Raw genomic sequence first — 22,041 nt, 5'->3', positions numbered from 1 at the left:
CCAATATTACATACATATAATATGTCATGAGACATGCCAAACTAAATTATATACAAAGAGGATAAAAGTAAATGATATTATATTAGCTCAAATATAGCCACAAATGAGGCATAATGATGCAATATGTACATACAGCTAGCCTAAATAGCATGTTAGCATCGATTAGCTTGCAGTCATGCAGTGACAAAATATGCCTGATTAGCACTCCACACAAGTCAATAACATCAACAAAGCCCACCTTTGTGCATTCACGCACAGCATAAAACGTTTGGTGGACAAAATGAGACAAAGAAGGAGTGCAAGATTTTACATGTAAACAAACTGTTGCGTCACAGTCCACACTGCGGTGAGTTCAAGAACCCCCAAAATTAGTAGGACAAAACGATGTTCACCAAATACGCTCATCAGTGAAGCATACACACAAACGTATTAAACAGTTTGTCCTCAAAACAAAAAACATACTAAAACAATAACAAATATTTCCCCCCCATCTTTTTCCATTTTCAATCCTTTTTGAAAAATGCTTCAGGGAGCCACTAGGTCGGCACTAAAGAGCCGCGGGTTGCTGACCCCCGCTTTAGAGAATTCACACATCCATCCATTTCCTACCGCTTGTCCCTATCGGGGTCGCGGGGGGTGCTGGAGCCTATCTAATTAAATACAAATTTTCGTTATATTTTTAATTATTCGTATCAGCACTGTAAAAAAAAATCAAAAAAATCATAAATTATAAAGTAATAAGCAATTTGTGCTTACTTTATTATAAAAAAACAACACTTTAGATTTAAAAAAACATGCTACTTCGTCACAACTTTTGAAAAAGAATGACAACCATCAGCTATATTTTTGCCTTTTTACGTCACTGTCGTTGCCGTCTTGTGATTGGCTGACATCCATTGCGTCACCGCGTTGACACTCACTACGTGCCCCTGAAGCGGGCCCCCCTTCCTCCCCATCATGCACCGGGGGATGACTGAGGAAAGATGGCGGAAGGAGGAGCGGCCGATCTGGAAACCCAGAGAGGAGAGGTCGCGGCACTAATGAAAACGCAACTAAAAAAAGGAGACACTTGGTGAGACTCGAGTTGGAACCTTTTGGACAAGTGCCGCGCAGCCGCCGCTGTTGTTAGCGGCGGCTGACAACGTCACGGAGCTTGTGGAAAGTGGCGCTAAATGGGCCGTGTTGACAGTTAGCTTGGAGCTAGCTCGCATGTGTGTCAGTTAGCGTCGATTTAGTTACACGCTACTACGTTTTAAAGTTTACATTTGCATTGTTTACTAGTAACTGCCACTCCGGTGTCACTTCACAGCGCTTCAAGTCAATATTTACGGAAGTACCGTGTCACTTGCGATGACCAAGCAAGCTAGCTGTCAGTGAGTCCATCCGTCGACTTTCTGTAGGGCGGAGTCTGAAAAAGAAGCACCTGTCAATATCACAGAGCCAGCTGGCCTCAAATTAAGCAACTCGAACTCGGCGTTAACAGTGCCACTTCTACCACAAATGTTTACTTCTTAAAAGTTAGAGCCGCATAGCAATTATGTAGGGACTGAAAATCAAAATCTCACGATACGATATTGTCACGGTATTAAGGCCACGGTTGATTGATTGATTGATTCTTTTATTAGTAAATTGCACAGTGAAGTACATATTCCGTACAATTGACCACTAAATGTTTTTCAACTTGTTTAAGTCGGGGTCCACTTGATAGATTCATGACACAGATATATACTATCATCATAATACAGTCATCACACAAGTTAATCATCAGAGTATATACATTGAATTATTTACATTATTTACAATCCGGGATGTGGAGGTGGGGTTAGGTTTGGTTGATATCAACACTTCAGTCATCAACAATTGCATCATCAGAGAAAAGGACATTGGAACAGTGTAGGACTGACTTGGTAGGATATGTACAGCAAGTAGTGGACATAGAGAGATCGGAAAGCATAAGAATAAGTATCTACATTTGATTATTTACAATCAAATGTAAATCCATTTGATTGTAAATCAAATGGATTCCACATCCTACCGGGGAGGTAGGATGTGGAAGAGAGAGTTAGTTTAAGGTTGAAGTTGCCTGGAGGTGTTCTTTAGTGCGGTTTTGGAGGAGGATAGAGTACGGTACGATATTGTCACGGTACGATATTATTATTGTGGTATTGTACCCACCCCTAAAAAGGCTTGCTAAAAATGCCATTGTGTGTACAATGAAGCAGCAGTAATGTTTAGGATACGCATTCCTGTATTTGAACACAAACATAATGTTCAAATGTTCTAATTATGTTATGCTATATTAACATGTATTTTAAGTAGAGATGTCCGATAATGGCTTTTTTGCCGAAATCCGATATTCCGATATTGTCCAACTCTTAATTACCGATTCCGATATCAACCGATACCGATATATACAGTCGTGGAATTAACACATTATTATGGCTAATTTTGTTGCGATGCCCGCCGCTGGATGCCTTAAACAATGTAACAAGGTTTTCCAAAATAAATCAACTCAAGTTATGGAAAAAAATGCCAACATGGCACTGCCATTTTTATTATTGAAGTCACAAAGTGCATTATTTTTTTTTAACATGCCTCAAAACAGCAGCTTGGAATTTGAGACAAGCTCTCCCTGAGAGAGCATGAGTAGGTTGAGGTGGGCGGGGGTAACGGAGGGTGTATATTGTAGCGTCCGGAAGAGTTAGTGCTGCAAAGTGTTCTGGGTATTTGTTATGTTGTGTTACGGTGCGGATGTTCTCCCGGAATGTGTTTGTCATTCTTGTTTGGTGTGGGTTCACAGTGTGGCGCATATTTGTAACAGTGTTAAAGTTTTTTATACGGCCACCCTCAGTGTGACCTGTATGGCTGTTGACCAAGTATGCCTTGCATTCACTTGTGTGTGTGTGAAATATTATAGTAGATATTATGTGATTGGGCCGGCACACACTGCCTTTGCGTGCCGGCCCAATCACATAATATTTAAGGCACGCCCCCAATATTGTTGTCTGGGTGGAAATCGGGAGAAATTCGGGAGGGGGAAAAAAATGCCAACATGGCACTGCCATATTTATTATTGAAGTCACAAAGTGCATTATTTTTTTTAACATGCCTCAAAACAGCAGCTTGGAATTTGGGACATGCTCTCCCTGAGAGAGCATGAGAAGGTTGAGGTGGGCAGGGTTTGGGGGGCGGGTAGGGGTAGCGGGGGTGTATATTGTAGCGTCCCGGAAGAGTTAGTGCCGCAAGGGGTTCTGGGTATTTGTTCTGTTGTGTTTATGTTGTGGTACGGTGCGGATGTTCTCCCGAAATGTGTTTGTCGTTCTTGTTTGGTGTCCGTCACAGTGTGGCGCATATTTGTAACAGTGTTAAAATTGTTTACATGGCTACACTCAGTGTGACCTGTATGGTTGTTGATCAAGTATGCCTTGCATTCACTCGTGTGTGTGAAAAGCCGTAGATATCATGTGACTGGGCCGGCATGCAAAGGAGCTCTGTGTTTCTCCCTACGTCCGTGTACACAGCAGTGTTTTAAAAAGTCATACATTTTACTTTATGAAACCTATACCGATAACTTTGCAACTGATACCGATAATTTCCGATATTACATTTTAAAGAATTTATCGGCCGATAATATTGGCAGTCCGATATTATCGGACATCCCTAATTTTAAGTACAAAGAATAGTTTACTGTTACAAGCAAATATTTAAAAAAATATAAAAAAGTAAAAAAACACAAATGTACAGTTTAGTGCATACTTGCCAACCCTCCCGATTTTCCCGGGAAACTCCCGAATTTCAGTGCCCCTCCCGAAAATCTCCCGGGGCAACCATTCTCCCGATTTCCACCCGGACAACAATATTGGGGGCGTGCCTTAAAGGCACTGCCTTTAGTGTCCTCTCTCACCTGAAAAGGAGACTATTATATATGTCTCCGTTATCCATAGGTTTATCTATAACCCATAAAGGAGGCAGACACGGAGCTATTTCTCAGCATGTGTTTATTCCAGCCGGCACGTTAATACACTGACACACAACATCCGGATTCCCATCACGCATTGCTTCAAAACTACGGCAAGTAGTAATGTCCAAAAACATAACAGAAATGAATCAGAAGAACGAAGAAGAGACATGGCGACGACGAGTAAGAAGAAGAAGTATGCTTGCAAGTTCCAAAATGATTGGAAAAAAATTTCAGTTCATACAGGACAGCTCAAAGGGGAAGGGGTATGCTGCCTGCACATTTTGTAGATCAGACTTCTCCTTTGAACACGGTGGACGAACGGATATACTCATTCATGAATGGATTATATATATATATATATATATGTGTGTGTGTATATATATGTATATATATACGTATATGTGTATATGTATACATATATACATATGTGTATATATATACATGTGTATATATATACATATATATATATACGTATATATATATACGTATATATATATACGTATACATATATATACGTATACATATACATATACATATATATACATATATATACATATATATATATATATATATACATATATATATATATATATATATATATATATACATATATACATATATACATATATACATATATATATATATATAAGAAATACTTGAAAATATACACCCCCCGGACAGGTTTTGATGAAAGATAACAATTCCTGTTATCTACTACGAACACACTTCTCCCGAATGCTTCCTCTTCTTCGCCCCTTTAAGATGATTTTGGGAGATGTAGTTTATTTTCAGACCGGCAAAAGTGACAAAGAAAAACTACACTTACCCAGTTTCCGTTTGCCACATGTTCGCGAGGGTTTGTTTGTCTGTCTGTTAGCAACATAATTCAAAAAGTTATGGACAGATTTAGATCAATCAATCAATCAATCAATCAATCAATGTTTATTTTTATAGCCCTAAATCACAAGTGTCTCAAAGGGCTGTACAAGCCACAACGACATCCTCGGTACAGAGCCCACATACGTGAAAAATAACAATTCCTGTTATCTACTGCGAACACACTTCTGCCGAATGCTTCCTCTTTTTCTCCCCTTTAAGATGATTTTGAGAGATGTAGAGTATTTTCAGACCGGCCAACGCAAAAGTGACAAAAAAAAACTACACCAACCCAGTTTCCGTACGTCACGTGTCACGGCATTATTGTGAGGACTTTGAAACCGCAGTACCGCTGTATCTTCAATACAGTTACATCCCTACAATGATAGCATTGTCTTTGTCTTCATTTAGAACTTGAAAACAAATATGAATCACCTGCGCATATTATAAGCATAGTGTCAAAAACATGGTTAAAAAAGCAATCTAAGCTGCAAAATATGACATGTGCTTGTTGCTGCAGGTACCTGGTAGACAGTCACTGGTTCAAAAAGTGGAAGAAATATGTGGGATTTGACAGCTGGGACAAATATCAGATGGGGGACCAGAATGTCTACCCCGGGCCAGTTGATAACGCTGGTCTTCTCAGAGGTAAGACTTGTTTATGCACATCCTTAGACATAGGCCTGGGCCGATAACACATTTTGCTGGGCAATATATTGAACTACAAATTATTGCCGATAAACGGTATTATTATTATTACTGTCAACATTATTTTGAGACCAAATTAACCACTGATGTAATTATAAAACGTAATTATAATGCAAGTATACCCTTTCAAATGCAATTAACATTTATTTCTCGTATATTTAAAAAAAAAATATATACTCATGGTTACTACTGTTGTGGTTATTATCTCGGTTTTGTTGGATGTTCTCAAAAAGTACTTATGCACACAATAAAATGTTTTAACCAAGTTATATTCCATCCATCCATTTTCTACCGCTTATTCCCTTTGGGGTCGCGGGGGGCGCTGGAGCCTATCTCAGCTACAATCGGGCGGAAGGCGGGGTGCACCCTGGACAAGTCGCCACCTCTAAATAGCCCCACAATATACTTAATTTGCAGAGAAAATATCAGATATTGTTTTGGCTTCATAAGAGCCATATTATTTTTATTTGTGTGTTGAAATATGTTTATCTTCTTCCATTTTAATTTGTAAACGTTTTAGAATGTTTTTTGAATAAATGCAAATTGGGTGATCACTCCCGATTTACAGAATGTGACGTTACGTGAGTTCCCTTCCTTTTAAAAACAGCGTTTCAATTGACTCGACACTGTCGAGTATAGATTGTTCACTTTGTGCAAAGACAGCACATATTTTATGTTTAATATAAATACTATAATGTCTTAGGTGTTTTGACAGTAATAATACAATTTAGATTAGGGTATGAAGTTTCTTAATTGGGAAATACGTTAAGGTCTCTTGTTTTCAAGTTAGCATTAAAACTAGCTTGCAAGCTAACACTAGTCGCTCCATAGTTTTATCAAAGTTTAGTTATAAATAATGGTTTTTCAAAAGTTTTAATTTAATACGGCAATACTAACTGTCGGGATTTTTATCGTTTGATTAAATGACTCAAATATCGGCCCAGGTCTACTAAGACAGGAGGACTAGAATAGCTGCATCATTCTGGCAAATGGCCACAAAGAGTACAAAACAACATTGTTGTTTTTGCAAGGGCAATAGAAAGCTCTGTGTATGTGTTACGTTCTGTGTGAGATGCTCATTGTTATGCCCCTTGCTGGCTTTGCCAGCCACGCTTACACCCCTTTCTCCTCCTCTAACCTCTAGATAGAGATGTTTTGGCCATTAAGGAACACCTCATTGACGAGCTGGACTACATCCTGGTGCCGACAGACGGCTGGAATAAGTTGGTCAGCTGGTACGGGCTGGCGGAGGGTTTGGAGCCAATTGCGCGCAAGGTAAGGACTCGGGTCATTGGAGCATGAGCGGGTGGGGAAAAGCACATAGTGGTTGTGTTTACCTGCATGGGGTGTGTTGCAAGACCTTGTGCGTCTGTGCTAGGAAGCGTTGTCCCAACAATTAGTCATTGTGCACACCGTGTATGGTTGTGGCCATCGTGCTAAATGTGATGCCGTACATTTTTTTCAATATCATTTTAAAGTAAAGTAAAATAAATTGAAACAAACCACTTAAAGGATCTACCTTGTCAAATCCCATTCAGACATTTGGCTAGTCATGCTATCATGGCTGCCGCAATGTGTTGCCCCAGACCCCCTCCACACATCCTCGCACATTGACCCTCCCATTTTGCCATGTATGCGCTGGGACTATCAGGTGGCCGAAGGGTTTCTATTTTCAGGCGACGTCCTGCATGACTGAAAAGCGACATGGAGCGAGCTACGAGACACAACATGCAGGAGGTTCATCATCATTTTTATTTATCTCTCCTTTCTTCCCACGAAGTCGTCATACAGATTTCTTGGGGATGGAGTGTTAGGATGGCGTGGCGGGGCGGGGGCTACACACATTTATAAGAGGTCTTTAGTCACAGGGATTTGCTCTTTTTGTTGTGTGGTTGCTAACACCGGCGGAATGATCGTCCTTGTTTTTTTGTTTTTTTTTAAGTGGATGAAGGCCCGCTGAGGTCATACTGAGAGGCAGACTGAATGTTTCACCGGGAAGACAGGTGGGGGGATAAAAGGTTTTGGCTCGTCTGTGATTTGAGGAATTCTGCTCAGCAACGACTTTTCTTCTTGGCTCACGGACACTTTGGATGTTGGGCCCACTGGGGATCTGAGGTTTGGGGTAGCGATGGTGGGGGGGGGCTGAATATGAGCTGCGTATGCATGACTATTGGATTTGTAATGGACATTTGTTAAGTTGTGTGAGAATATGAACACGAGCATGTGTGCTGAAGCTGTGCAGTGTTGAAATAAATCGGTTGGAACCTCTCAGCTGTTTCTACAAGGTGCTGCTAATTTGGGCCTTCCACTCTTGACAGCTGAGTGGCCGCCATTGCTCCGACTTCATGCTAACATGAATCATGGCTGAATTTAACAATTGATACACTTACATTTGGAGAATAAACCGAAAGAATGGTTTTCCGTTTCATCAATTTGTCAAAGCTACGGAATGTAATTGTGACAAGTGCACAATGAGGTTAGAAATGTCAAGCTCACACACGCTATATCACTGCTCTCCCAACTTTCATTAGCATTGGAGCTACCTTGTAGAAAGCAGAGGTGAGCTATTGGTGCTATTTATATGACTGTGACCACATTTAAATTGTGCTTTATTTGTGAATCCTATCTACACTTAAACAGAGTCTTTCTGCTTTTTTGTGGTAATTTGATATTATAGGCATTATGTTATGGTTATGAAAATATTAATAGTATAAGCAAATATTCTTCCACCCTTTGGTTAGATACTCTAAATCAGGTGGCAATCTACTGGTGTCTTACATGCTACTAGTTGGAGGCCCCTGTTCAATATACTAACATTAGGGCTGTCAAATCGCATTAGATTAATCACGTTTCGGAAATTCGAAATAATCATGATTAATCACAGGTGATTACGTGCTTTCTTAATCAAAATTTGCGTAAGAACCCGATATTTGTACACTAGTTTTGTTGTCAAAATAACATCCAGTAAAGTTTTTAAATGTTTTACTGGAATGCATGTCATTTATTTGCTCAAAATTGGTAACAGTTTAAAGTTCTTTCAGGCTGTAATTTGGATTGACACCAGTCGGGTTCTCCTCACTCATTTTTGTACTGACGTATGCATTTATATGATCATTGACCGTATAGCAATTAAGGAAAAGAGCTTGTACGGGCAAAATAAATTGCATGATTAATGTAAAGGTGTACATGATTAATGCATTAATTGTTTGGGTTTAATCACGTCAGTTAACGCGTTAATTTTGACAGCCCTAATAATAATTACTTGAGCATTTAACTGTACTTGCGTTCATGTGCCTGTATTTTTTGTCATCCCAAGGTGGTCGAGCAAGGTATGTTTGTGAAACACTGCAAGGTTGAGGTGTACCTGACTGAGCTGAAGCTATGCGAGGACAGCAACATGGACAATGTGATCACCAGGCGCTTTAGCAAGGCTGACACAATAGGCAAGTCGCACTGACGCGCACACTATTATTAGGACTGGGAAATCTCCGGCTACCTCATGATACGATACCATACGCAAAACATTTCTCACTGAAACGGTATCTCGATGTGGCGATGCTGCGATACAGGTAAAACAAAGACAAATGTTAAGTAGTTTATAATATTTTGCTACATAACATCAGCCAAAGTGCAAGAGGCAATAGTGTAAAAGCAGTGCAACATAACTTTAAACATAATTTTTTAGTCGTCTGACACACAGTGAAACTTTTAAACTCATTCAGAAAACACAAGTAGATCGAATCTATTAAGTTATTTAGTTAGATCAACATTTTGCTTATAGTCAAAAAAAGGTTTGTCGTGCCTCACCAAGTGTCTCACTTTCTTGCATACTGCAAAGTCCTTATCCAGCTTTGTTCCATCCAAACTTTAAAAGCTAATGTGGGTCCACACTTTTGATTTATACATCTTTAATTATGGCTTAATCACCAAACTCTACCATTGTAGTGCCTATATTTGTTTCTTCTTCTGTGACTTTGGCCCAATTCCCAGCCATTTGCTCGATAAACGCTACCTGGATAACATATAAAACAGTTGTGGGATTCAAATTATGTTTCTGTATAATTATTATCAAGTTCTCTAAGACTTTTGTCCGCCTGTCCTGAGAAAAGCTGAGAAGGTCAGAGAGGATGTTTTATCATCTCAACTTCAGTAGATTTTGTTGGCTTTATATTTCACACCACATCTATTACGGGAGCTTTTACCTTAAACCAAACAGGGATAGCATCAAACACAATGTTTAGTAAGTAACAGTCAATATACATAATATTTACATTCAACTGTATCTTAGGACCAACAATAGTGTTTACATACCAGTGGTCTTTTCGGTCTTCTCTCATTACAATTCCATTCTCGTAATTCGGTCCATTGTATCCACATCAAATGACATAATTCTTATTCGTCTTTTTGTTTTATGGCGGAGACACTCAATGTTAAAGGTGCAATACCACCACCTACTGTAATGCAGTGTGAACCAGAGTTCCCTCCCTTTTCCCCCCCTCACATACTTGCATATATACATTCCCACACTAAATTCTATTCCATAAACCCGTCTACTCTAGAAACTTCACTAAAATGTTCTGTTTGCTGCTGATTACCCCTTTGAGAGTAACCTCCATTTGTCCATGTCTTCTAACTTCCTGCCTAACTTCTTCTTAGTTTTCTCCTTCCTCTACTGTATGTGGACAATTCCCTGCTTTATATATTATGCATGTCACATGGTGTCAAGAATCAAACACATCAAACATTCATATTTGCATCAATGCCATAAAGGAAGATACATCCTCATCTTTGGTATCATACTATGTTTCATACTATGTTGGTATCATAGTCTTAGAATATTTCTTTAGCTTTGAAAATCATTGCGTTATTTACATTTAAAAAACAATTGATTGAACATTGATAATAAATAAATGCAGTCTAGATTAATTGAGATGGACATGCAGTTAAATACATTTATAGTGATTAGTTGAAATTGATGTGACAGCGTTTGATTTTTTTAATGTTTTCTTTTAAGTCCAGTGTTTGGAATGACAGCGTTATACGATAACCGCGTTACTAAGGCCATTACTTTTACTAGTAATTGAGTAATCTAATTACTTTGATGTACATTACTGATAAGTTTTAAGTAATGTGGAACGCCACTTTTGATGTGGTTCTATGTCAACATGACTTAACCAGTAACTTTTACTAATGGAAGCAACAACCAGCACCGTACTATCCATCCATCAATCAATCATCCATCCATCCAATTTCTACCACTTGTCCCTTCAATCAAAGTTTATTTTTATAGCCCTTAATCACAAGTTTCTCAAAGGGCTGCGCAAGCCACAACGACATCCTCGGCTCAGATCACTTGATATCAAATAGGAAGAGGCAACATCACACAGCAAACAACACACACTCATGCACACACTAACAACAAACTAATAACAAACTACAAAACAATGATTGAAGTGACAAGCTTGCAATCCTACAATACCCCATTTGTCGACAAGGAGACAACACAGTCATTGAAGCACATTCGATCCCAGAAGTAACACAATCCAGTGAAAAGATTTAACAGAGCTGCCGTCCTGCAAGAGCTAACCGATATTTTAAGTATCGCAATAATTACTTTTCCTAATTGTTGTTTATATGTATTAAAGAGTAATTCCCTGACTAATTCAATAATTTTTTAGGCAAAGTAGTGAGTAACTAAAATTAATTACTTTTTAAAATACATTTTCCAAAAACTGGTCAGGACAGAAGTGCATCTTACCGTCTCTATAAGAGAATGTCCCTCTTAAGCACAGAGGAGAGCTAATGAAGGATTGAGTGTTTGTTAGTTAAAATAACTTTTTAAAACCAGTCTCTCAACGGTGATTTGACTCGCTAAGAAAAAACGATGAAAAATGTTTATAGGGCAAAAATAAAAGATTAATGTCGAGAGCTAATTAATAATCATATCGTAAGGTTAAGTATCGTGTTAGTTTGCTTTATCGAAAAAACGTAAAATTCCTACCCTTACATGTGAACACAAATTTTTTACATGTACGTATACTACACAAAGTAAATGATTAATTTCTCCATTGCAGACCTAATAGAAAAGGAGATGCGGAAACTTTTCAGCATCCCTGATGAGAAGGAAACCCGACTTTGGAATCGGTACATGAGCAACACCTTTGAGCCTCTCAACAAACCCGACAGCACCATCCAAGATGCTGGCCTCTATCAAGGCCAGGTAGGATAATTTTGTGCTTATTATTGCACAACATTCAGGCACGGTCACCATGCAGTATATCTGACTAATGTAGCTTGCTGAATATATGGACATATAGAACACTTGTCAGGTAGTAGCTTTACATTTGTGTTGGATTTGAACTGTTTTAAGGTGTAAAGCTGCCACCACTGCATTTTATATACACTTTCAATAGTGAATACTTGCCAAATCGTTCATCCATCATGAATGTTTGCCGTCTTTAAATTAGCAATAGCAGCGGGAGGCCCTCTCTTTCCGCCGCCTCAGCTTTTCCTTTGTGATGTCTCCTGCAGGTTCTCGTAATAGAGCAGAAGAATGAGGATGGCACATGGCCCCGAGGCTCAGACGCACCCAAGTGAGAGCAGCCGTGGCTTACATTGTTTTATTTGTGGCAAAAAATACTGTAACAAGCAGTATACTGACACTAGAGACAAAACCTTGGGATGCTAGTTCACTGCATAATAGAACATGTCAACATCAGCTACAGCATATGGTCATTTTAGTAGCCTCACTCATTCCCTTTTGTGACATGCTACTTTATTTGGATTCATTTCAGTTTTGATTTGTCGGACGCCTGTCTGCAGCGGCCCTGCCTTTTTTCTCTCCGCTAACTCATGCTCTATTCTTTATCTTTTTGAAGGTCATCTGGTGCTTCCAATCTCTCTGCTTTGCCAAAGATCTCGCCTTCATCTCTCACAAACAATCATAACAGCAGCTTCAACAGCAGGAAGTAAGGCTCAAGTAGCGGAGCGGTGTGTGTGGGTGCCAACAGCCAGAGATTGACCCATTGACAATTTATTTTTGTCGCACAAATTTTACCTTAATTCTTCCAGTGAAAGCAGTTTAGAGTATCCAATTTGACTCAGGCTTGTCCGTCTGTCTCTGGCTGTGGATTTGGGGCTGAAAGAGAATTGCTAAGGATGCAGTTTCAATTGTTTGAGGTGGCAGCAAGGGAAGTGTGATTGATTTCTTTGCAATCCAGCGACAGCATTGCTCTCTGCTCGTTGCTTACTGGTGCCTACGGGTGCCTGAGTCAGCGTTTATCCTTGTCAGTTGATAGCTCACATGCAGTGTGGCACAGTTTCTTGATTTCACCCTGACCACCTTTATCCTAATGTGTGCATACAAGACGTTTACGCGCTTAGTGGAGTAGATCAGTGGCCCACGTAAACCTCTTGACGGATCAGTTACTGACTCGCATGTAGTGATATATATGTATATTATTCGTGAACAAAAAAATCTTCTTGCAGTGTTACCCCGGTTTTCGTACACCTCACTTATTGCATGATTTTGGTGTTCGTGAATCGTCTTGATTATCGTACAGCCAAAATAATGCGCATAACAAATTAGTCTATTGTTGTTTGTTAAATCCAGTGTCCAAACAAAGAATTCAACATGTTGGTAAGTCAGTCTCTGCTTTTTTATTGGCTATAACTGCAAAAGGGGGCCACAGAAAGTTGCAAGTGCAAGCACTATGACAAAGAAGGTGAGAAAGCCTCTTGAATTTGAGAAAGAACTCGTAGCAAACTACAAAGTTGGCGTCTGTGGGGGTCTCCCTTTCCCTATTCCCTCTTTGCTCATTGTAATTTTTTGCCAACAAAAGACTTCTAAAAGTGATATCAAATGTTCTTTTATGCATTACATTTGTCATTTATATACATTTTGCATTGTTTTCTATATGTAAAACTATACTTGTTTTCTATAAAATATATTTTTTCTCAGACAGTTGGGATAGAGGTGCCCCAGTTTATCGCTTAATGCTTGAAGTTACGAGCCAAAATTTGGGTTACGAACCTCCCCACCGCTAGTTAACGCAGCGAATGCCACAGTGAACTCCCTAAGATTTGACCAAAACATCTGGTCTTACTCGCTAGCTTTAGCTTATATCTAGAGATCGACATAACTTTGTTTTCAACCATGCTAACAAAAAAATGTTGTTGAAAGGACACTACTGAGGATAAGTGGATGAGTTAACTTTAATAATTATATCACTCAAAACATGACAGACCATGTAGCCTCTTGGTGAAGCAGTTTAAGTTTATAGCACTGCTAGACTGCGCCATACCTAAGGAGAACTATAACACCAGCCAAGGATGTTAAAATAATATCGAAACGGTGAACTATCTATGAAAACATGGAGTAGCTGCTGATGACGTGTTTAACGAAGAAACAGTTTGAATTAGATACTGTAGAAGTCTGTTGTCCGATGGTGTACATTCATCATTATTTCTATTATTATCATAACATTACTTCAGAAAACTAATTAGTTTATCTTTTTAAAGACGTTACATGTTAAAATTGTGCTGTTTTGGGGGGGTCAAAGCACTGATTAAATCGATTTAGATGCATTTCGGTGGGTGACGGAGTTTCGCGGTACAAGTTTTTCGAGGCACTTGGTGTCAAGAGAACCAAATAACCTCGTAAGTCAAGGTACCACTGTACTGTATCCGCAAAAGAAAACAAAACAAAACATGTGTGGATTGAATTTAATTGAGTTTTCACCGTTGCCCAGTAACGTTGGACCCAAGTTGTGGGTGGTTGCAACTTATGAAGATTGCTGTTTTTAAATCAGCACCTTGATAACTTCACAATAATTGTGGGAAATTTTGGATTATCTTGCAACATCGTGGTGCAAGATGATAGTGACAAACCAAAGCTAAATGTTGTCTTAACACATTGCTGAAATGCATTGGTCTCAATAGACGCGCCAATAGGCGTACAGCCTGGTGAAAAATTAACTAAGCTACATTACAGGAACCTGTGGTGGCTCTTTCAGACAGCATTTTTTTACAGTCCAAGTACAGGCTGTGTAGTATCAATGATTAAAAGATGCTCTGTAGCTGTTCATACCTGTCTAGCAGAGGTCCATGAAGACAAATGTTGCAATGCTAACACAACAGGCAAGTTTGTTTTACAAACCAAGTCATTTCAACTTGTGTCTGTGAAGGTTGGCAGCAGAAGTGTTGGAACCGACATCAGCCTTTCACTACAGAGAGCACTGCTTGTCAGAGTGGAGCTGTCTCCTCTACTGTCCTCTCCTGTTCATGCTGCATGCTGGTTTTTTTGTCATTTGTGAGATATAACCCTTGATTGCATAATGAAGCGAGGTGTGCTTACATACATTCATTTATCAGTGGCATCTTTTTCTGTACACTGCTAGTAACTTTGTGAATTTGGGGTTACTTTTCGCCGTAGCTTTTCTGCCCTTGGTTTGCTGTCGTGCCGGCGCCATTGTTTCATCTAAATTATGCATGCGTCCTCCTTTTTTTTTTTTTTTTTTCTCATATTGGCCCCACATTGCATAAGACTTTTGACATTTTTGGTGTTGACAGTTTGCTGTGATCACAATGCTCTGTAGCAGCAGTGTCACTGTCATTTGGGGTGACATCCCTTCACTCTCCTTCCTGCGTCCCTCTCCCACCAGCTCATTGCCATGCATATGTTCTCTGACCTTCAGAATACTCATCTGATCTCCTCTTCTCTTGCCTCCACACACACACACAGCCACACACAGCCAGGGTCATAAAAATGCACTTTCTTCAGGTATAGGTTGATTTATTTAGACACCCTTGCCCCACCTCTTTAAGAGCCTTTTTAGACAACCATGGCATATTAAAAAGAGCATGAAAGAGGGAGTGCCAAAGTGTGGGAGAGTAATAGATTGCGTGTACGAACATGCATTACTGTACATTTACAGGGAGGCTTGTGAAAAAACTGCAACCTCAGCTTGATGCAGTCGATCGGCTTCTTCCCTCCAACCCCATCTTGTTTCTCCTTTCTTTTTACCACACCCCCTTGTACTGTCCCCTCCTCTGCCTCTTCCTCGCTCTCTCTCTGTCTCTCTCGCTCTCCCTGTGCACCTCTAGCTTCACTAGCAGTACTCTTGAGCATCTTTGCCGCTGCTATAAATATCTGCTGGTAGCGGTAGAGCGGCAGCAGCGGCAGGCAGGCCAGAGAGAGATGCAAGATACCTAGACTAGAGGACACTAGTGTAGGACAGGACTAGTGGAGGGGATAGTAAGTAGATAATCAGTTTCAAGTGGAGGACAGAAGGTGTTGTTTTAAAGCGGGCTTTTGGTAAACCTGGGAGTCAGGCTGTCCTGAACCATATTTAAGCTGGACTGCCACTCGTTTTAAGACTCTTCTGTGGAGAACGGAGCTTTACTTCATGCACAGGACTTGAAACCAACCTCCACCCAGGCTGCCCCTCGATTAGTTTTTGTAGAGACATGCAGGTTGGCATGGGCCGGGGCGGGGCTGAGATGTCATGCTCCTTTGTTGCTGGTGGTGCCTAAGGTCTGAATCGGTGGAACTGGACAGCCGAAGAGTGGACCACTCTGTGCTGAACTGCGAGGCTGTTGCCGCCGCCACCCTCCCGGCGGTTTCTCTTGACCAGTGGGAGCCAGAAACAAGTAACGCTGCTTCGCAGCCCTTTCAGAGGTCTGCTGCTCGCTGCGAGCCTAGTTAACAGCATTGGTCATTTTAGAGACCAGCTAAATACATGGACATAGCAATATTTGTCTGTTTTCATGACTTTTTCTGTGAGCAAAGCAGTTCAGCAAACTAACTAACCCTGTTTAACATGTCCTCTTGTTTGCAGTGTGAAGAATTCAAGCTATAGCCTACCTTCTTACCACTCGTACAGTAACAACTATGACTACTCTGAGCAGAGCAGACAAAGTGAACGTGCGGGTCTCTGTGGACTCTCGAACCTCGGCAATACCTGCTTCATGAACTCTGCTGTGCAGGTAACAACATACTCGACAAGGACTGACTAATCCAAATTGTTGAGCGATGACCTGATAAAAGGACCAGAAGAATGATGCCTCAGCCAAGGAGAATCTGGCGCTTTAATTATAAATGAAGCTGGAATCCAATCTGTAATTAACATTGTCCTCTGTTGCTTTTGTGTCCTTAGTGTTTAAGTAATACCCCTCCCCTCACGGACTACTTCTTCAAAGACAAGTACACCAGTGAGCTGAATGAGGACAACCCACTGGGCATGAAGGGAGAGATTGCCAAAGCCTACGCCGAGCTTATAAAGCAGCTATGGTCCTGCAAATACAGCTACGTTACCCCAAGACCTTTTAAGGTGAAACTTCTACCAAAAAGTATGTTTGGTAAGAATTATGTTTTTTTAATGTTTAGTATTGTGTTTTATAGACGCAGGTGGGCCGCTTCGCCCCTCAATTCTCAGGCTACCAGCAGCAAGACTCTCATGAGCTGCTGGCTTTCCTCCTGGATGGTCTACACGAGGATCTGAACCGGATCAGGAAGAAGCCTTACATTCAGCTAAAAGATGCTAATGGCCGGCCAGATAAGGTGCCTGGAAGATTTTTTTTCATTCAAGCCGTGGAGTATTGATAACGGATTGAAAATATTTTTCCTGACAGGTAGTGGCAGAGGAAGCATGGGAGAGCCACATCAAGAGAAACGACTCCATAATCGTAGACATCTTTCATGGCCTTTTTAAGTCCACCTTGGTGTGTCCTGTGTGCGCCAAGGTCTCTGTGACATTTGATCCTTTCTGCTACTTGACGCTGCCTTTGCCCATGAAGAAGGAGCGCACTCTGGAGGTTTATCTAGTCAGATTGGACCCTCTGGCCAAACCCATACAGGTAACAGTCACTACTTGGGAGAGTTTTCTACATCCTCCTGACATGGCCTTACAGAGACTATTTTTTTCAGTACAAGCTGACCGTGCCAAAGGTGGGCTACATCTCGGACTTGTGTACCTCCCTCTCCATCCTGTCTGAGGTACCTGCTGAGAAGGTATGGACTTAACAGTCAGCTCCATCTCTTTAAGAGCTATCACATTAAAATGCTGACCTTTCCCTACTGTCAGACAGCCCAGTGTAGACATTTAATCATTCAGAGTGTCCTTGGTCATACAGTTTCACCATGCAAATGGGGCTATGTTTTGTCCTTTTTGTGTTTGAAACCAGAAAGACACTCAGTGTACATCTGTGCCAAGATGTAACAATCCTATTTTGGCACCAAATTGAACAGCTTCATAGTTACCCATCCACTCCTTATTCCAGTAATTTGCCATTAGGTTTCAAGCATTATTGTCTGAAATGTTAGAAAAAATTAAAATTTATTTTGCATGGTTGGCAAAAATGGAAACAGGTCTCCTGGATGTCCACCAAAATCAAATGCAAATCTTCTTTGGCCCATACTTCAACCCTTTTCTCTCTTGGGTTCACCTCAGATGATCGTAACAGACATCTACAGCCACCGTTTCCATCGGATCTTCGCCACCAATGACAATCTCAGCAGCATCATGGAGAGAGACGACATCTACGTGTAAGTGCCATGTTTTTATTGGATCGAACTGCCAGTGTTCTGTCGGAATGAGCTATCAGTCAAAATGAGCCACATCATGCTACTGAGCATGCACACTAAACGTTTTCTCGAGCTAAATATCCGTCGAAATGCTCTACCTCGTGTAGATAAATAGCAGACTTAGTCACTGGCGCTACAAGCAAGTTATTATTTTTAAATACATTTATTTCATAGTGTCTTCTGACCAGTAACCATGTAGGCAATTACAAGTGTGAGTATTTTCATATTGACACTCATTATGGTAGCTTACATTTTTTATTTTCATCACCGTTTAAACAGGAATAATAATTTCAGTAAAAACAATGAAGTGAAAACAAAGGTTGCGTGTACACAGAGGAACTATGACAATAAGAGTCATTCCCAACTATCTTGCAGTAGTGGAAGCAATTTATGATGACTAAATACTTCTGTCAGAATGTGCTACCTGTATGTCGTAAAAAAAAAAAAATTGCCATTCTATAGTCGAAGCATAATTTGTTAACAAAAATCAGCCTTTCGAAACTTAAGGTAGCATATTTTGATGTTGCAGCGTAAGTCAATACACACCGCTATCTAATTATGCAACTAATAGCTTTTTTTTGACAGGGCAGCTCATTTCGATGGGATGTGCTGATCAATTAGCCACTGATCAGTATCGGCCTATTTTTGTGAAAAAGTATGTGATCACAATTGCCGATTAATGCATTTTAATACCGATCACAAACACTGATCCCCTCTGGCTGATGATACTGTATTTTTTTTTTAAGTCCCTCAAAAGATGAGCGGCTGGCAGCTAATTATGTGTGTCCATACACAATGTGGAGTTGCTCCTCTAAGCTAATAACAATCATCTTCATTAATGCAGATGAACGACGATGCATTGCATCTTAGGTATCATTATCATGTCGTGTTATCACTGGAGGATGATGCTGAACATGTTACACACTGAGAAAGAGAATAACAAACTAGTTTAATTATGTGTGTCCATACACAATGTGGAATTGCTCCTCTAAGCTAATAACAATCATCTTCATTAATGCAGATGAACGACGATTCATTGCATCTTAGGTATCATTATCATGTCGTGTTATCACTGGAGGATGATGCTGAACATGTTACACACTGAGAAAGAGAATAACAATCTAGTTTAAATTAGTGCTGTCAAAAATAATGAGTTACCTCATGTGATTAATCACAAAAATTAATTGCATTAATCATGTATACACGCAGATTAATCACACAATTTATTTTTGACTGTACATACTCCTTTACCTTAATCAGGGATGGTTACCTAAAAGATGGCGCAAGTTGTCATTAATAAATTGAAAAATATACAGTTAATACATGTGATTGGTATTGGCATCGGCCAATCTCACTAATGGATGATTGGTATCAAAAACATCAGCTTAAAGCCCTGATCGGAACTTCCTTCATTTTTACTGTAGGTCTTGTAAAGTGAATTATGTGAATTTTACCTCTCCACCATAGCTTTGAGGTAGCGGTGAACCGGGTGGAGGACACGGACCACGTGGTCATCCCAGTGCACCTGAGGGAAAAGTATAAACAGTCGGGATACAACCACACCAGCACGCCGCTGTTCGGACTGCCTTTCCTCATCGCTGTCCCTAGGACGCTGAGCGAGGACAAACTCTACAACATGCTGCTAATTCGCCTCTGGTGGGTTAATACTACACAAGCAAAGATAATAAACATAAACCACTCCATTAACTGCATTTTTAATGCTGCCGCTGAGGGGTTGCTTTGAATAAAAGTGAGCTTGTGTTATGCAGCCGGTTTGTGAGATCCTCTGTGGAAGAAGATGAGGACGACTGCGAAGAGAGTCAGTCCACCAAACCACACACTGTCAATGGCAACGCTACTAATGGCCTACTGGAGGAGGGGTCGCCAAGTCAGTGCATCACATAGTCACCGTGAATGAAAAACGTTGTTTAACCTGTGAATCAATCTTATTTCAGGTGAGATGGAGACTGACGAACAGGATGAGGAGTCCAGTCAGGATCAAGAGCTACCCTCAGAGAATGACAACAGCCAGTCAGAGGACTCCGTGGGAGGAGACAACGAGCTGGAGAACGGCATAGTCGCCCCGCAGAACTCCACCAAAGGCCAGCAGAGCACCACTGGGCACAACAGAAAAAGACATTTCACATTCCAGCTGAACAACATGGGAAAGACAGACTTCTCCCTCATCAAGGACGACACGCGGCAGATCCGCTTTGATGAGGGACACTTACGACTCAGTGGTAGACGTTCACATGTTCTTCTCGATTCCCATTACCAAATAAATTAGTTCTTTCTTTCTTTTAGACCGTTCCTATCTTTCTTTGGACTGGGAGCCCGAGATGAGGAAGAAGTACTTTGACGACACAGTTGTTGAGGTAAAACCGGCAGCACCAATGAAGCTCTTCTCTTATAAGTACACAGTATGTCCTCTTCAGGGTATTGGATATTTTTAAAACAGGACTTTGACAAGCATGAGAGCATGGAGTACAAGCCTCAGAAGAAGGCTTTCTTTAAGCTAAAGGACTGCATTGAGCTGTTCACTACAAAGGAGAAGCTGGGAGCCGAGGACCCTTGGTATGTTGTCGTATGCTCTTATCAGTTTATAACAACCCTTATTCCATAGTTGACGTGCACATGTCTGCAGGTACTGTCCAAACTGTAAGGAGCACCAACAGGCCACCAAGAAACTGGACCTTTGGTCTTTGCCCCCAGTGTTGGTGGTCCATTTAAAGAGGTTCTCCTACAGTCGCTATATGAGGGACAAGCTCGACTCCCTTGTTGACTTCCCACTAAGGTGCACTATTCATTGAAGCAGCATCGTCTGTCTGATTCCCTCACCTTTCTCACACGTTGTTCCTGCAGCAATTTGGATATGTCGGAGTTCCTGATCAACCCCAACAGCGGGCCTTGTCTTTACGACCTCATTGCTGTGTCCAACCATTATGGCGGCATGGGGGGAGGCCACTGTAAGACTTTTCATTGGTTGTCTTGTTATGTAAGCTAAGAATCAGGATACTTGCTGGTAGGGGTGCAGAAAAAAAAAAGATTCACATTTGAATCGCTATTATTATTCATTCCGATTTTAAATCGATTCATAATTTTCAAAATTCGATTAAAAACAAACCAGATTTTTAGTTTTTCTAAGAATCAATTTTTTAAAAGATGTTTTTAGGCCGTCTCCATGCGACTGTAAGGTTTTTTTTTAACCTGCCACCTCTTTTTAAAAAGTGTCGTAATAGTGTTCATTATAACTATTAATACCAAATAATGCATTGTTGAATCGAAAATAGATTCTGTATCGAATCGTCACAATCGGAATTGCATTAAATCGGTAAGTGACCAAAGATTTTCACACCCCTGCTTGCTACTTCGCAGAACTTTTTTTACAAGTTGCCCATCATTCACAATTCTTTTGAGACAAGAACACACTTATTTCTTTTTGTGTTTATTCTAAATACAAACAAACTGCACGTAAGAGGCAGCTAACAATACAGTAAATGGGGGTACGATCTATTCCTTCTATAAAGCCCTCCAAAAACCTCCAACACTGCTTTATATACATACTGTAAGTATGTTGATACTGTGGTAACAGGCACATTCATGATAACATGTAATATTTGCAGTATTTGCTCATTTTAAGCATTAAAAAGTACCCATGATTGTCACACACACACTAGGTGTGGCAAAATTATTCTCTGCATTTGACCCATCACCCTTGATCACCCCCTGGGAGGTGAGGGGAGCAGTGAGCAGTAGCGGTGGCTGCGCCCGGGGATCATATTTGTTGATTTAACCCCCAATTCCAACCCTTGATGCTGAGTGCCAAGCAGGGAGGTAATGGGTCCCATTTTTATAGTCTTTGGTATGAACTCACGACCTACCGATCTCAGGGCGGACACTCTAACCACTAGGC

The 22,041-nt window shown here is 40.5% G+C and overlaps 1 protein-coding gene across 4 annotated transcripts in view; it reads left to right on the top strand.

Moving 5' to 3' along the window:
* The first annotated feature begins 918 nt into the window (after positions 1 to 918).
* Positions 919 to 22,041, top strand: part of LOC133661354 (ubiquitin carboxyl-terminal hydrolase 15-like) — a 28,284-nt gene continuing 7,161 nt past the window's right edge. Inside the window, exons 1-20 of one of the 4 annotated variants that reach the window (XM_062064507.1) lie at positions 919 to 1,072; positions 5,358 to 5,485; positions 6,690 to 6,820; positions 8,862 to 8,988; positions 11,620 to 11,765; positions 12,077 to 12,138; positions 12,424 to 12,513; positions 16,384 to 16,531; positions 16,702 to 16,875; positions 16,947 to 17,105; positions 17,177 to 17,401; positions 17,472 to 17,555; positions 17,995 to 18,089; positions 19,596 to 19,784; positions 19,898 to 20,016; positions 20,084 to 20,368; positions 20,433 to 20,503; positions 20,587 to 20,702; positions 20,773 to 20,922; positions 20,991 to 21,094. In XM_062064507.1, the coding sequence (XP_061920491.1) occupies positions 984 to 1,072; positions 5,358 to 5,485; positions 6,690 to 6,820; positions 8,862 to 8,988; positions 11,620 to 11,765; positions 12,077 to 12,138; positions 12,424 to 12,513; positions 16,384 to 16,531; positions 16,702 to 16,875; positions 16,947 to 17,105; positions 17,177 to 17,401; positions 17,472 to 17,555; positions 17,995 to 18,089; positions 19,596 to 19,784; positions 19,898 to 20,016; positions 20,084 to 20,368; positions 20,433 to 20,503; positions 20,587 to 20,702; positions 20,773 to 20,922; positions 20,991 to 21,094 (2,692 nt within the window). In that variant the 5' untranslated portion in view covers positions 919 to 983. Of the gene's footprint in view, positions 1,073 to 5,357; positions 5,486 to 6,689; positions 6,821 to 8,861; positions 8,989 to 11,619; positions 11,766 to 12,076; positions 12,139 to 12,423; positions 12,514 to 15,192; positions 16,224 to 16,383; positions 16,532 to 16,701; positions 16,876 to 16,946; positions 17,106 to 17,176; positions 17,402 to 17,471; positions 17,556 to 17,994; positions 18,090 to 19,595; positions 19,785 to 19,897; positions 20,017 to 20,083; positions 20,369 to 20,432; positions 20,504 to 20,563; positions 20,703 to 20,772; positions 20,923 to 20,990; positions 21,095 to 22,041 lie in introns of those variants that run through there. The other 3 variants (XM_062064508.1, XM_062064510.1, XM_062064509.1) reach the window with 3 other exon arrangements.

The sequence above is a fragment of the Entelurus aequoreus genome, linkage group LG12 (assembly GCF_033978785.1).
Source record: "Entelurus aequoreus isolate RoL-2023_Sb linkage group LG12, RoL_Eaeq_v1.1, whole genome shotgun sequence".
Taxonomy (NCBI): Eukaryota; Metazoa; Chordata; class Actinopteri; order Syngnathiformes; family Syngnathidae; genus Entelurus; species Entelurus aequoreus.
The sequence above is the reverse complement of the archived record's forward strand: the minus strand, read 5'-3'. Positions and strand labels throughout refer to the sequence as shown.